The sequence below is a fragment of the Cynoglossus semilaevis genome, chromosome 17, assembly GCF_000523025.1.
Source record: "Cynoglossus semilaevis isolate Cse_v1.0 chromosome 17, Cse_v1.0, whole genome shotgun sequence".
Lineage (NCBI taxonomy): Eukaryota > Metazoa > Chordata > Actinopteri > Pleuronectiformes > Cynoglossidae > Cynoglossus > Cynoglossus semilaevis.
In genome coordinates, this window is record NC_024323.1 from 11,401,529 (window position 1) to 11,418,092 (window position 16,564).

The 16,564-nt window shown below is 40.7% G+C and overlaps 2 protein-coding genes across 3 annotated transcripts; both read right to left on the reverse strand.

Moving 5' to 3' along the window:
* Positions 1–1,565: 1,565 nt before the first annotated feature.
* On the reverse strand, positions 1,566–12,267 carry clcn7 (chloride channel 7). Of its 2 annotated transcripts, XM_008330137.3 has the most exons (25): positions 12,014–12,267; positions 10,886–10,963; positions 9,803–9,868; positions 9,374–9,439; positions 9,125–9,257; positions 8,756–8,865; positions 8,266–8,346; positions 8,032–8,094; positions 7,726–7,809; positions 7,531–7,624; positions 6,487–6,551; positions 6,239–6,355; positions 6,082–6,136; positions 5,937–5,997; positions 5,015–5,156; positions 4,762–4,855; positions 4,475–4,647; positions 4,049–4,100; positions 3,784–3,911; positions 3,456–3,541; positions 3,249–3,381; positions 2,955–3,014; positions 2,702–2,878; positions 2,508–2,588; positions 1,566–2,010 (listed from the first exon to the last, which is right to left on the reverse strand). In XM_008330137.3, exons 1-25 carry the CDS (start codon positions 12,125–12,127, stop codon positions 1,924–1,926), a joined length of 2,400 nt encoding a protein of 799 aa, XP_008328359.1. In that variant the 5' UTR covers positions 12,128–12,267; the 3' UTR covers positions 1,566–1,923. The 2 variants fall into 2 exon arrangements, with proteins under 2 accessions (XP_008328359.1, XP_008328360.1); XM_008330138.3 differs by lacking the exon at positions 10,886–10,963.
* A 405-nt stretch (positions 12,268–12,672) lies between these two features.
* ptx4 (pentraxin 4, long) lies at positions 12,673–16,532 on the reverse strand. The gene is made up of 4 exons (XM_008330179.3): positions 15,738–16,532; positions 15,186–15,364; positions 14,106–15,088; positions 12,673–13,783 (listed from the first exon to the last, which is right to left on the reverse strand). The coding sequence occupies exons 1-4, from the start codon at positions 16,017–16,019 to the stop codon at positions 13,074–13,076; spliced, it is 2,154 nt and encodes a 717-aa protein (XP_008328401.2). The 5' UTR covers positions 16,020–16,532; the 3' UTR covers positions 12,673–13,073.
* Between the last annotated feature and the right edge of the window lie 32 nt (positions 16,533–16,564).

Genomic DNA, 16,564 nt, shown 5'->3' on the forward strand with positions numbered 1-16,564 from the left:
GACATTTACTGACATCTAATGGAGACAGAGAGAAAAGCTCCTGGGATTCACTATTGATTTTGTGTTCATACTCGTGCAGGCACGACAAATTGTACGCGTTTATGGTGGCGGTCATTTGGAACAATTAAGTACAGTTTTAATTTTTATTTGTCAGCTGCTTCACGCGACTAAATTTTTTAATTTTTTTTTACTACTTTTAATATTCGATTTTTACTACTGACGTCACTCGCTGGACATTTATTCTTAAATGTTGCTGGTACTAGCATTTTATAATATTCTCTGCTTTGATTTGTAGAATTGAGGTTTAACCAGAACGTCCTCGATAAGAGCTGGAATTTATTTTGTAAAAAATATTTGCAAAATAAAATGCTTTAAAATAAATATCCTTACCCTTTAAGTACACACATAAGACGCTGAGTACAGTAATTTTCTGCTCAGTTTGTGCAAAGGGCAGTACAATAACATTTATTTTTTTGTGAATTTTCTGACTTGACCTGTAATTAAACAAACCATGAAAATGAATAACAGACACATTTCAGCTTTATTAATTCACAAAAAGTCATATCCAGTGGTTATAAAACAGAGTAGAGGTCAGAAGTGTTTAACTAGGACCAATGTGCAACAAAACAAAAAAGCAATGAGACACAGAATAAAACTTAAAGTAAAGAAATGGACCAAAGGAGAGAAAAGGAACACTGGTGATTAGAGAAATGCTGTAATGCAAAGTAATCTTCAATGTTGATTTCTGTGCTTTTTGTGCTACACGAGGTAACAGGGATGAAATGCATATAATAGACACGATTTTACATTCGTTTCCATGTAGAGACACTTGTTCATTTTCTACTGACTTTTTTAATCAGAAGGTAGACACTTGTTCATTTTCTACTGACTTTTTTAAGCAGGTGGTAAAAGTGCAAAGAGTTGATGCTGGTAAATGAAAAATGTTTTTGTCTGTACCTTTAAATGCCAAGCCAAATGTACTGACAGTAGAACTAATGTGCTCAAAGCTGACAGGATGTAGAGAAAACCTGGGTCCACGTCACAGCAGATGCAACTGATTGGTGCAATTTGTCGGCCAAATCGGACAAACACAAATTAGTAATCTACCTCGTTTCAATGTAAATACGAGAACTGAAACCTAAACTTTCTTCTCAACTTATAAATACGTTTTCATCATTAACAATAAATAACATTCTTCAAGTGCAAAGCTACACAAAAAGTACAGCAACTTCAACATTAATCCAGAACAGGACTTAACTGGAATTTGTATAATTGCACGGTGAATGTTCATCAGTCCATTGTCACCACATTGGTTTCTGCCTCAAAAACAGGTTTGTCAGAGCATCATCGAACATCATTATCAGATGAATTTATTCCATCATCCAAAACCACTTGGCCTTTTAGGAATGAGGGAGAGCTGGAGACAATCCCAGCTCATCTGAATTATTTAAAAATATAATTAAACACTGCCTTTACTGATGAATAAAACATCAGGGCAGTATCACAAGACAAGTTCTTCAGAGGAACAAACAGGAAGACAGGGGCAGGGAAAGACTCACGTGCTGTCAGAGATACAGTACGGCTGACGTTTCTTTCCTGGCATTACACACATTTATTAATCGTTTTATCCAATTTATTTCACCCTGTGCAGAACATTTCAGGTTTTAGGTAATGTGTTAACGTCCATGGAAACATTTCACAATTTAAACAGAACTACCAAAAGTGGATAAGACACTTCAATGTGAGTTTTTTTTTCTTCTTAGTTTTTAGAATATGTTTCATTTTGTGTTAAATGTTTATGGCATCAGAGAGAAGAAGAGATTCTTTGCCCACAGTGGTTTGGGCTGCATAGCTGGTGATGAACAGCTTCAGGCATCACGTGGTCAAAGTTTATGGATGTGAACGTGTGTGTGTGTGTGTTTACTATGTCTGGGCCAGCTGAAGTTCTTCCAGTCCGTGTTTGCCCATGTGATATCTGGCCAGGTCCTTTCTGGTCACCAGTCCAATCACCTGCAGGGGAGAGAGAGAGAGAGGAAGAGAGCATCAGAATGACTGGTGCTGCTCTTATCTTCAGAGGAGTCTGAGAAAAGAGACAACTTGGAATGTTTGTTTTAGAGCTGCAAACTGATATTATTTTTCAGTTTTTCAGATTATTTCTAAGACTCACTGACAAACATTGGCCTCCTACATGAAGAAAATGGAAGGAAATATTGACCGATGTGTGCAAAACTGTGCAAAAAAAAAAAGTTTAATCCTGATCAAAAACATTCACTATTTAGTTATAGGGAAACTATCTGCTAAAAATTAAAATGTCATTGTGTTAATAAATGTGTGAAAATGATAGAATAACATTTTTTAAACACATACGCAGAATGACATTCTCTTATGCAAATTAATTTGTGTAAGTATTCAGTGTCAGTAAAGCCCTGTGGTGACAGTGTGAGGAGGCAGCTGTTCATTTGGTGTCAAATTAAATTACAGCACAAACAGGAACCCAATGCACTTACATTGTTTTCATCATCAACTACCACCAGGTGTCTGAGTCCCAGAGCTCTGAAGAGTTTGAACACACGAGGCAGCGATGTTTCCTGCAAAAAAAAAGAACAACAAAATAAATATTTCTGTAAAGGTCTGCAACACAGGTCACACATCCGCATCACGCATCCTTTTTACTGTTATACATTTCGTGTGTGTGTGTAACCTGTGGTACTGTGTACGGCGTCGGGTTCATGAACTCAGTGAGGTCCATCATACACTCGCGCTCGTCCTGGGAGACGTGGATGCTCTGGATGGGAGGGAAGCGAGGGTAGGCGTCTCTGAAGTCCTTCAGCTGCAGCTTCCTGTGGGTGAGTCGTGACCTGGCCAACTCCACAAAGACCTGCAGGAGCAGTTGGTGAGTGATTTCGTCTTGATTGTCTTCATAAAGTAACACGATGAACAAATCGATTAGTCACCTTGTGTTTGAGGAGAACGATGAGCTGAGAGCGGAGGATGAGCCCACAGAGCCTCGCAGGCTGAAAAGGAAAAAAGTGCACAAAAAAAAGGGAGATTTATAATGGAATGACAAGTTCTTGTTTCCTTCATCTGATTTTTTCGGTCCCTGTTTGAACAAAAACTCTTTAAAGAAAATTCTCAAAAAAAAATCACTAATTTTTAGACATTGCCATTTCCATTATCACCATTATCAATTTGTGTCTAATTAATAAAAATAAATGAGACAAGGATATTCCACCATGTTGGTACAGTACCTCATCAATACCAGAGACCTGCACGACCACAGGAAAGCCATTGTGATTGGTGGACGTGTTGCTCAGCGTGTCCACGATGGTTCCCACCTTCTCTATCCGGTTCAAACAGGTGACCGGAGAACTCATCACTTCTCTGGGGGCAGAAAAATACTTAAAAAAAATGCCAAAACCAGAGGTAAACCAAAAAACATCGATCCAGGACCTTACCTGGCTGTCAGCCAGTGGGAAGTGGCAGGCGCCTCCCAGTGGAGGAAAGGAACACTCTGCAGCTTAATGTGGATGTCATACAGACCCTGAAGTAGGAAGAGACTCTGTTAGGTGTTGTATACATGTTTAATACATGTATGTTTATTACTAAACATATGTATAAATTTGACAAATGTGAGAAGACTAATAACTACAAACCTCTCCAGTCAGTGAGTTGTTTGAGACATTAAAGGATCATGACAATGATAATTATGACAATGACAACGAAAACAGGTTCGACAGCTTGGGTAACTGACCTAAATTACTGCACAGACTGATCACATCTCACCTCTACAAAGTAGTCTCCTACTATCTTGGCAGTCATTAGAACCAGCATGATGGGAAGTCCGTAGGTGACATTTCCTGTCGCCTCCACCACGATGACGGTCAGACTGAGAGTCATTCTGACGATGCCGCCTAAAACAGGGGTTAATGTGGTTTGAACTTTTACTACCCCAATTGACAGCAAAAGCTTAAATATGAATTTTACAAAGGCCATATAAAGAGTATTAGATTACAGCTAATAATGCAAGAAAAAGAAAACAGTCACTCACCTAACTGAGCTGCTGCTCCAATCAGTGCATATTTACCAGGGACGGCCCAAATCTGACAAAAACACACAAAATAATATAATTTATTAACTACAGTAAAACATACACATAAATATATACACACCTATATGCAACCATATATGTGTATATATACAAATATACATTCATATACTGTACAGAACAATTATACATAATAGCGTGGCTGTGCACACAACTACACATAGTGCGAGGTATGTAAACTGTGTTCTAACTGCCCCCAGTAGGGGAGGGGGGAGAAGTCTTAATGCTGAGCGCTTTCAAAGACATACGAAGAATTTCTGCAATTACTACCTCAGTGTTAAAGTAAAGAATGAAGCTGTAAATTCCAAAATACAGGAAAGGTTGCTGTCATTAATCAGACTAAAGAACAAACCATAAAATGACACTAACTGAGCCTGTTGTGGTGATGGCTGCCAGCAAGATTCCAAACAGTCTCCCCCAGGCTGCTCCTATCAGAAGGGAGGGGATGAAAACGCCCGCAGACACCGCCAGGCCATAGGTCCAACAGGCCAGGAAGAAGTACGTCAACGTGAACAGGCCCAGTGTCAGAGGATTGTAGCTCCCTGTGAAGAGAAATTTAAAAATCCCTTGAATGTGACCATACAAATATCTGCACATTTTGATCATTTCTTTTTTTACCCCTCCTCCTCCTCCTCTTCCTTCTGTCACAGTTTTACCTGGCTGGTTGTGGAACAGGCTGCGGACACTTCTCTCAGGAGTGTTGAAAAAAGCCGTTGCCATGGCGTTGTACTCTCCGTCTGCACAGAACAGCTAAGAAAAGCAACAGTGACTCAACATTTAATGCTGCTCAGGATCAATGAACTGACTCATTAAAAATTTAACACCAAAGATGCCCCAAAGGCCGCGTGTGAAGAGGCCAGACATTCCTTGGTTTATCAGTGTGTGTGTGTCTGGTGTGTGTGTTAGTACCTGGAGAGGGTACTCCTCAGTGTTGTCTGGACTCAGAGGCTGACAGTCATTAGAGAAGTAAATCATGGTGAATGACACGGTGGCAGTCACGGCAGCCACCAACATGGCCTCCATCACTTGCAAACAAGGACGATGGACGTACCTGACACATAAACACACACACGAAAGCACACAACAGTGGTTTTTTTTTCTGGTTGTTGGTAAATATGTCAATCACACACTGAAGTCTATAGAGTAAAAGCAAACAAATCGAAGCTCCAGGGGAGACAGCTGCTGCTGCTGCTGCTGCTGCTGCTGTGGGAGTTGTTATGTTTGAGTCAGTTTGAGTAGTTAGACCAAACAACATCATGGAATAACAAGTTATGTGTTATTAGTGTCTTAATGATCATGGTTGAAGCAGGTCAAACATGTGTGCCATGATGTAAATCACTTCATTTGTATACAGAGACATGAATTAATGCACCCACATTTACCGTATGGCTTAACCCGATCTGAAAGAAAGAGCCAGTGATGCCTCCACTGTCCTTGGGGGAAAACTATCATTTCTAACTCCACGCCTTGGAGTCACACATCTCACAACAAACATGAGAGGAGACTGATGTGAGTTGTCAGTATTTGTTAAGATAAGGAAGCAGGAACTGAATCTGTATTTGCAGAAGCCTCCTGCCAACTGGCTGTGTGTCGGAGTGAATGTAACCAGTCCAGACACAGTGATACTGTGAGAAAGTAAAATAACAATCAAAACTTCCTTGTGTGCCACCTGACTGTGTCTGTCGCTTCTACTGCCCTGACGACAACAACCTGTTTATTTTATTCCAAGTACTGTATTAGCATTGAGTCGCTTCTACTGCCCTGACGACAACAAACTGTTTATTTTATTCCAAGTACTGTTTTAGCATTTAGTTGTTTAGTCGAACTCTACCTGATCCTAAAGATAGTCAACCAGTAGTTGAGGATGTTGAACAAAGCTCCCAGCAGCCCACCTGCAGAGGAAGAAAACACATGAGCAATGTGGTAACGGAGGTATGATTTTGTATGTAAAAAAAAAAAAAAATTTTTAAATTTACCTATAGCTCCCATAGCAATGAACAATGGGATCTCATAGAGGTAATAGGCCTCACTCTGAGAAAAAAAACAATTCATAAAAAAAAAATTAACAAATATTCGTGTTGACTAATAATCCAGAGTTGTGAAGAGAAAGAAACTTTTAGTTAAATTTCTCACATCTGTCTGAAAGCGGCCAAAGTTGATGAGACCTGGGTTTGAAAGGTCGCCGGGGTTGTTGTGATAGATACTGAGGAAGAAGTTCAGAGTGAAGGTGGAGATCATGGAGGCGAAGAACTGTAGATGGGAAAAAGTAAACAGAAGAAGAGGAAAGACCACACAAAATAAGAATAATAATAAAAAAAAACTCAAACATTTCCTAATCTATCGATTTATATCATCCAGATACACAGGTCAAAGTGACTTACTATCCTCCAGGTCAGCATCTGGTTCCAAAAAGATGCCCCCTCCTCCAGAGAGAACAGAACGCCACCTGGAGACCAAAAAAACAAAAACAAAGCTTCACCTTAAAATGTGTTAAAAATAGTTCAGAGAATTGATGGAAGTCAATGTTGTTGTTTTTTCTTATCAATTCTATAAGATGTTTTATTGTCATTATAAGTTACTGCAACAACCAGGTGAGCTCTGCCCATTTCCTATAAACTAATACACACAAAATTAATGCTTGTTTTGTGGTTTCAAACTAAAACTTAGAACTGAAATTACCTCTAAAAAATAATGTAATATTTTTGGTGAGACGGAAACCCCCGTGTTTCTACAATAACGGAACCAATTTTTGGCTGTGGAGAAATCCTTGCCTTTGAAATTATCATATCACCTATAGACTGCTATTTTGTCTCACTTCATCTTATCAGAAATCTGCAGTACTTAAATTCACCGTTAGATGTCAGTATATTACCCCTACATAAAGAAAACAAACCCTTAGATCCAGCAGTATTCCAGATAAGACACAGATAAGTCCAGGTTTTGAGACAAAGCTGTAAACAGGACTGACCCGAGTAAACATCCTGTGTTTTCAGATCACTGTCAACAGATGATAACAGTGTGATGATGTTCATGAAGCAGATTCTCACCCACAGCCTCTGCATCTTAACTGTTATCTGTTTGTTTACTTTACGGAATATTTACAACTTTTTCATCTCTTAACTGTTATCTGTTTGTTTACTTTCTTCTAAAAAGTACCAGTGAAAATGACTGGAAAGAAAATCAGCTACAATGAGGGTTATAATTTTACACACCTTTAACTCGCTTGTGTCATTGTCATCGTCATAATTTTATTTTATTTTTTAATTTTCCAGGAACAATGATTTCACAGGGACTTTCTAAACTTGTTTGTCAGTTTGGGCGTGCACTCAACACGTGGCAGTTCTGGCTCTGTAATGAGGATAAATTTAACCCACAACTCAGACAGATTACTCAGAGGACTCTGAGAAGACGGCCGGGATTTTTACCGACTGGTGCTCCGAATGCAGCCGAAACTCCAGCAGCAGCGCCAGCAGAAACAAAGTCCCGTTTCTCTGTGTCTCTCCTGAAGTATTCAAAGATCTACACAGAACACAAAAGACAGATCAGATGGAGGAAATAAGAAAATAAGTGACAACAATACCAACACACCCAGCACAGAAAGTCCCTGCACAGATACTGACCTTAAAATCTCTTTTCAAAGAGGTGCTTCTTCCCTGAGAGACGCCTGCTGCTACAACTGCACCAGAGTGAATCATGGGCCCTTCCTGAAGGATTATGGGTAGGCCAAGGTATGAGAGTACATAAATATAATGTAAATAAAATACTATCTTCATTCTAGTCAATTTTCTGCATTAAATAGGCAAATTAATAATTTAATAAATAATTGACTTCCATTCATTTGTCAATAAATCAATGTTTATTGACGTCATTATTTTTTTAAATCTTAAATTGCATCATGAATCACTCAGAAACTGTATTTATGTTACCTTTCCAACAGCGAGACCCCCGACAACAGAGCAGATCACACCACACACTTTCACCACCAGTGTCTGTGGAAAACAAACACAACAGAAGGAGAACACGGTTACACTGTATACGTCTGTGTGTGTTTGTACACGTGTGTGTGTGTGTGTGTGTCCTTTTGACTGTCTACTGTAAGACGGTTACACTGTATACGTCTGTGTGTGTTTGTACACGTGTGTGTGTGTGTGTTTGTGTACCTTCAGTCTCACCACCCTGGGAATCTTGACACCATTCAAGTAACATTTAATCTGAGGAATTCCACTTCCTGCTGCTATGGGCTGAAAGGCAGAGGGTGAGGCAAAAGATGGGAAGTAAAAGTACAAGATTATTAAAGTTACTTCACGTGTAGGTAAATGTGATTTAAGTTGAGCTAATAAAAATAAATGAATTGAAATCTGCCATTTCATCTCCTTTTTTTGGCAGAAGTGATGTCATTGTGTGATGATCTATAATTTGTCCTTGAGTAAAAGCTACAAGTGTGTTTAATGTATCAATACAGTAATGGAGCTTTAGATTGGGACCATAGTTTGAGTCTCTTTCAACTTAAAACACCAAAAGGTATTTTTAGGGAACTACAACTTCACACCCCATTGAGACGACCAACGTTGTTAACCAAACAAAAACAGAAGAGAACTGAGAGACACCACTGATTGTACAAACAGAGTCATTTCTCTTTTACAGTCTTACCTCAAAAAAGGCAACAATAATGGCCCCCAACATGACGATGGCAGAGTTGAGTGCAGCCCAAAGGAGCAGGGAGATGGAGAGGCCGCCAACCTCAGTGAACTTCTCTATATCTGTGGGGGTGAAAGGTTAAGGAATGTCTGTGGACGCTGACATCATGTGACTGAAATTATAAAATGAGGTCAAGCAATTTCACAGCCAATTATTAGAAAAGGGAAGGAAAAAAAATCATCAGCAGATCAGATGCTTCTCTGTTCTGACAGAGAGCTGGTGTATGATGACTTGGTGGTTCTCAAACTGTGGTGCATGTACCAACTGTGGCCGTGGCTCATCATATGATGCAGATTTATTTATTTTAAATCATCAGGATACTCTCTTTGACCACTTGGTACTTGATCCCGGCCAACTGCTCCACCACGATGTCAATGAAACAGGCGATGAGGCCGGTCAGAAAGCCAATCAGACCGCAGACCACCCAACGACTGATCTCCAGACAACGAAAACTCTGAAGACGCCAAACAGAGTAAAAACAAGGGAAATAAACAAAAATAAAAAAGAACACAGAAGCAGAGTGCACCACCGTTTAGCAGTTCTTTTTTTCCCCCAGCTATTGTGACTCACCATGTGACTCATCCTCCGCTCCTCCTCCAGAAAGAGCTGGTTTTCAATGTTATCATAGTCCAGACTCTGGAATTTAAAATAATTACAGTTAAAAAAAAACAACAAACACACATCATCAGAATCAGGAAGAGCATATTTGGCCAAGTATGAAATAAACACATACATGGAAATTAACTTTTCTCTGTGGCTCCACAAGACTTGAAATAAATTAATTAAAAAAGCATAAGGAACTAAATCAATGATGTGTATAGAATCTTTTTTTTTTTTTTTAAATCAACTAAGCTTGAAAATCTTGAAACTCCCTAAACACCATGTCAGGTATCTGCCCCCAGAGGAGTTCAGGTATCAGGGGGTCTGTGGCTTTGGTTACCATTAAACATAAAACAAAGTTTGGTCCATGATCATCTTTGAGTAACTGGTCTGAATTACCTCAAATTTGAGCGACAACAGCTTCTCATTGTGAGGAATCTCTTTGGGTCTCCCTCTGACTGAGTCCTGCAGGAGAGAGAGAAAAGGAAATAAAAAAAACTGTCAGTCGATTCTGACGTGGTCAGCGATGAACAGTGACAGGGAGCTGACACACAAAAAGGTGGTGGAAACGTGTTCTATAGATAGAGTTTGTATGATTTTATAAATTCTAGGAACCAGTCGATAAAACAGGAACTCGGCAGAATTATGACATGCATGAAAAACATGGTTAGAAGATGCAAGGATTATTTTAGTTGTGTTTTGTTCAGAACATCCTTTTAATTGGTCATAAAGGTAAAAAAAAAAACTAATACAGTTCATGTTTATTGTCAAAGTGAATAGATCTGCAAATAAAATTCCATTCAGTCACAAGTTTAAAACATGCAGCAGAAGCAAAATAAACGGTGCAGTGTTGTGCAGGTCTGCAGGGTCGCTGTATCTGCAGCTGGAGCCAAAGCATCTACACAAAGGTAGACATGCAAACAACAAACAAACAAACAACAACATCACATGCACGTCACGGTGTCTCCCATCAGACGGCGATAAAACCAAGAGAATCTGATTGATACTGTCATGGTGAGAAACGAATGCAATGTGCTGCTAAACTAGGTGGAGATCAGATGAGCCCCCGGCAGTGGTCACATGTTCCTGGAGAATGTGCCAGTAAAACTAGAAAACTAGCTTTATTCTTTTCTTGAGCAGTGCAACACTATTAAAAACAAAACAAAACTGTGTCATTTAATTTGTATTCAGTGGAAGTAAATTAAATTTAACCTATAGAAAAAAAATACACTATAATGCACTTTTAACAACGAAAAAAAGATCAAAAATCAGAGTACGTCTAGAAACAGTAAACACACTGAAATTTTAGGACATAGGCCAATTCATTTGTGATGGGACGTTGGAATTATTTACTCATAAAAATCCCCCCCAAAAAAGTGAAAGGTCTACAGGAAATGCTTCTTGTGGTCTCGTTGGTGGGACGGTCGACAGGAGCGACACACAGACACAGGAAGGCGATGACAGTCGGAGCTCAAACTTTACCTCGTCAGACACAATCTCCTCCTCCAAATCCACCGTGCTGAGTCTGCCTATCTGAAACAAACTGCCCCCTTCAGACGTCTGCCCGTCAGAGACAACAACAGAAGATATAACTATATGTACAGCAGTCTTATGTAGGTGAATATGAACAACCAGGTTGAACAAATGTAGCATGACCGACATGAGTTTCACCGTCAGTGTCCATCTTTCATTTTTCTGGCTATAAAAAAAGATAGAACTGGTTATAGCCCCCCCCCCCCCCCCCCCCCGTGGTAACAGATGTGGTACATAATGAATGTATTACATTAAACCAGTCCTAGATTACTTCCACTTTTGGTCTGAGGGTGCAGCAGGTCACCGACTAATCCTTATGTCTGCATTTCACGAGGAAAGGAAGTAGGATTTTCCAGAGTTTAGTTTCCATTTAAGTAAGCAATGAATCAAAGAGAAATATAGTGTTTTAAAAATATTTTTGCAAAACCAAATCATTTTGTTATGTAATCTAGAAAAAAATGTATCATTTGATTTTTTTGATTTTTTTTTTTAAGATTAAAACAACCCAGAAGTTCACGGTGTGTTTAGCAGCATTTAAATATGCAACAGAACTCTGTACTTCCTGGGGTGGTCATTTTGACATCCAGTCATTACTCATTTTTATCAGTGCACTCTTTGCTGATTTCACGATCTTGATGGAACAGGACAGTCGTAAACCAATTAGAAAAAAACTCCACTGTCAAATATTTCTGCAATCTAGTCAACAATTTGTCAGGGATTCATTCCACCACAGCAATGATTCTCCGGCCAAGTTCCATGACAGCTACCAAAGAACTAGTTTCTAATTATATCTGGGTGTTTTGACCCATTGAAAAGGAAAGACATCAATGCCATTTCATATTAAAACATTATCTTTATTACACTCAAAATACCACTAATTAAAGTTTTCCTTTTTCTACGCCACGTTCTGCGTCACGAAATGAAATAAAACAGACATAATTTAGCAACTTATGCTCAGCCGGAAATACCACTTCAGAGCCATGCAGTTTTAAATAATAAGAGCTTTTTTTAAAAAAAATAAAATATGCCCAAACAGCTACTTCCACCTGTTATCCTCTATTAGCCTGTTAGCTATACCTGTCTGCCGTGTCTCTGCTGCTCGGAGCCGTTCAGTAGCGGTGTCCCCTCGCCTATTGCCCCGGACTCGTCCGGTCGGCTGGACCACGACACTTTCTTGGTGATGTTGGCCATGTTGGCCCCCGGTTCCTGCCGGTTCTCACCCCAGCTGACGCCGAATTATCTCATGGAAGGCAGCTGGTTAAGAGTTATTATTCTACCACAGCTCTCCATAATCATCCCTGTAACTCGTGACGCTTTGTAAGGCTCGCGAGCAGGGACAAAATAAGTGACAAGCAGGGTGCATTCTGGGTGTTGTAGTTGTACCACTCGTGGTACTAAACGTATGTAAACAAGCTGCGATTAAAACATTAATGGTGGTGTTTTTTGTCCAATTAATTATTATTATTATTATTATTGTTAATAATGATAATAATAATATCAATAATATTTATTACTAATTAACAATGTTATCATACACTTTGAATAGAGTGAAAACACTCCATGTTCTGTTACAAAATTATTTAATGAAATGATATTTATTACTAATTAACAATTTTATCATACACTTTGAATAGAGTGAAGAACTCAATGTTCTGTTAAAAAATTATTTAATGAAATAATATGGTGTTTTACCTTGGTTTATATTGGTTTATTCACAACAACACAATATACAATAACAATATAATTATCAGTTTATTCATCATAACAATGTCCTGATAATTCAAAAGACAGACATATTGGCTATGCACTGTGTTGTTACAGCTTGGCTCTACAATTAAACAAAGTGCAGCACCATTAAACATTGAAAAGAAACATTCTTCACATTTACCCAGAAACATGACCAGTTTAAGAACCGAGATTTGAATGAAGTAAATGGCCTAAATATAGCAAATCTATGTTTATTTTAATCTTGCAAATATGAATTTATCGAGAACTGACTTGTTACCAGCAGTAGCATTACCTCGGTAAAGCATGACTACAGATATGTCTGTACATATATAAGACTTTTGAATCAAAGATACTGAAAGAATTGACCTGAAGACTCGTTCTCAGACATTTAAATTCTCATCCCAAAGCCTCAAACACAGTGCTCTAAACATTCACATGCCACATGCTGTACCCCTCCATGAATCTCTTTAATATCCTCCATTCCCAGCACCACACCTCTAGGCACTCCTTTGCCTTCTGCCACACCTTTCACCTCTGATGGACTCAGCACTCGGCTCCAAACCCGGAATCCTGCCATCTGACCAGCAAAACCCTCTGCGGAATCAAACTCCCCGCCAACAGAGTCCTGCTCCTGCCCCAGAACCACTGATCCGCCCCCAGGAATCTCCCAGCCCTTCCTGAAGTTGGAGCCTGAAGAAGTGAGCCGAGCGTCGCTGTAGTGCCAGAACCGACCCTGGATGGAGGACCAGAGAATGCAGAGGTGGTGCCACTGGGCGTCAAGGATGGATGATACTGGGAGACGGCGGTAGACGGTGTCTCCGATGACAAAGTCCAGAAAGGGCGTAGAGGGGGAGTTGTGGGGATAAGAAGAGAACGGAGAAGAGGAGAAGAAGGTGTGAGGCGTAGACGGGGAGGTGGAAGAAGGGTCGCGGCCATACAGAACTAACTGGTTATCATTGTCTTCGGTGGCATAAGAGAACAGCGTGCCAACGTAGGAGCCCTCCACACGGATCCACAAGCACAGGGAAAGTTCAGGAAGCAAGGGGAGCGTGGGGGAGATGGTGACGTAGTTCGCCGATGATGCAGTCGGGAAGAACAGCATGGAGTCTACGTTACAGACTAAAGAGGAAGAGGGCAAAAATATTGCATTTTTTAAAACACCAACAAACAAAATGATAAAGACTAAAGAGGAAGAGGGCAAAAATATCTATATAATATATATAACATTTTTTAAAACACCAGCAAACAAAACGATAAAGATCAATCAATCAATCAACAAGGATCCATAAATGTGGTGAAATTTAAGGCAATGTCATTTATCTGAAAAAAGGTAAATTGACAATAAGGAGAACTTTATCCCAATCTTATTTTAATAAAATTGGGAAAAAATAGTGCTAAGCAGCCATATGTAATAATGGTGCAATGTAGCAACTTTACTCACTGGTTGCATCTTTTTTAGGAGTTGTTCGTTCTGGAATCTTGTGCCTCACAGGAAGCTGGAGGTAGTTAGGGATCACGGAGGTGCCGTTATCCTCCTCTTCACCTTTCCACCTAATCGTCCTGGACTCATGCGGTGCAGGCGGACGTTGAGGGAGAACATCCTGGGAGTCAGTTCTGGTTCGGCTCATGTCTTGTCTATTTCTGTTAGATTCGAGATGCGTTGAAGTCCGTGACTGAGAGGAATGATTGAGATCCTGTCTCCTTGGCAGTGAGGCCTCAGTTTGACGGTTATAAAAAGGGACAGATTGGCGAGGTTGGTGCGGTTCCTGTCTTATTGGGTAGGGTCTGGTTCGGCTCTGCAGCTGGACCTGTGACTGGGGCTGGTGGGAGTCAGGCAAGGGTCTTGGATTTGTGTATTCATCTTGACGAGAGCGTGGCAGAGGTCCTGGTGGTGGGGCTTTAAAATGTTTAGGTTGGTTTGTTATTTTTCCTTGGTGTGGGTTAACGTGTGGACGACTGGTTTGACCGAGTCCTTCTGTCCTGGGCCGGTAATATCCCCCCGGAATCCTTCCAGGCCTGCCTTCTTTGTGAGTTTGTCCTCCACTCTGCGGTTCGTAATATCCTCGTGGAGTGACGTTGGAGCCAAGATGTCCTCCTTCCTTCACCGAGCTCCTCATGTTTCCACCTCTGTTCGTGTGCAGGACCTCACTCAGCTGTCCCTCCACTCGAGTGACACGCAGCACCTGGTTTTTCAGTGACTCCTGCAGCCCCTTCAGCCCCACCAGCAGCTCGTCCCGTTGAGCCTGCAGGGCAGCCAGCCTTTCCTCTTGGCTCTGAAGCTCCTGGCTGAGGTTGGAGAAATCCTGACCAAGATCAGGCTTTTCTTTTTGGATTTGGCGGCGGTTTTCCCTGAGGCTTCTCTCCAGCAAAGCCATCCGTCCGTCGATCCGCTTGCACTTCTTCTCAAGCTTCTTATTCAACTCCCTGGATAAAGAACGGCACGGGACAGGAAGGACAAAAACCACAAAACAGATTCTTCGATTTACACAAAGTTTCTCAATAACGTTTCACCTTCACTGACCTCAGACTCTCCATCTTCTCCACTGTGCTCTGATTCAGCTGCTCCAGACTTTGCGACATTTGTTGGTAACGGTCCTCCAAGGCCTGAACACGACTCTCCAAGGCCCACGCAGAGTTTCTGCTCTGGTTCAGTGCCAGCAGGTCCAGACGGGTCTGGGTCAGTGCCCGGAACTGTTGGAACTAAAATGGAAATTGGAATGGATTTTCCCAAAGCCTGTCATTGGTTTAGATTATAGTTTGGTTCTGTGACGAATGTTACACTATGGATTTAAAGTTAAACTTCAAGTTAACAGCTAACAACATGTTTGTGAAACGACATCTTTTTTACATCATGCTGCAATGAGAAGTATTTCCATGACATAGTTAACAGATTATATCTGCTCTAACATTCTCTCCAAGCACCAGTAAATATTAAACTAACTCCTCCATTTCAACTACCAGTCCTGCCCGCTGTTTCTCCAAGGTCACATACACAATTCACCATTTATATTTATCAAGGCTGAAAACCAAAATGCAACATCTTGTCAATAACAGTTTACAGATTCAGACCAACCTGTTCGTTGAGTCGCCGCAGCTTCTGGGATGCAAAGTCAATTCCCTGCACGTCTGCAGAACGGAGCTGCAGCAGAAACATGGAGATGAGGATCAGGGGCCAGTGGATGGATGTGAGGCTGACCATGGTGCAGCAGAGCTGGGGCTGGAGCTTCAAGCAGCCTGGATCCCTGTCTGGAAGGTTTGGGGAACAAATTGAATTGTAGAGAGAAAGACTTGTAAATGATGTTGGAACACCCACGGACTGGGACAGGAACACACATTTTCCATTATCCACAATCATATCATTGGGGAAATGAGAGGAAATGCAGATGGATCTAACAGGTAGCCATCTCTCTCTCTCTCTCTCTCTCTCTCTCTCTCAGCAACTATAACAGTTTTTTGACTATTTTTCGTTTGAAAAAACTTGGGATCATTTAAGGACATTTAGTAATAATAATATTAAAACCACAACAACAAATGAATACTGATGGAAACACAACACACTAAATGTGTTGATCGGCTGAAAACATGCTCATGTCCTGTGAAGCTGTGCTTTACAAGGAGCAGTAAAACTCATGATGAGTGGGTTGAGGGTGGGGTGAGGTGTGGGTCGGAAGGTGGGGTGAGGTGGGGGGGGTTGTACTTTCCTTTCCCCTCCCTACACTGACTTTGACCAAAGGCTCTGGCTCCAGCTCTTCCTCTTCTATAACTTCTTCTTCTGCTTTTTGATCAAATGAGTCAATCCAGGAATGATCCCTTGTGTTTTATGTTCATTACAGGGTTGCGACACCTTGGCTGCCTCTACACCACACCGTGGAAATTAAAAAAAAAAAAAAAAAAACGGCT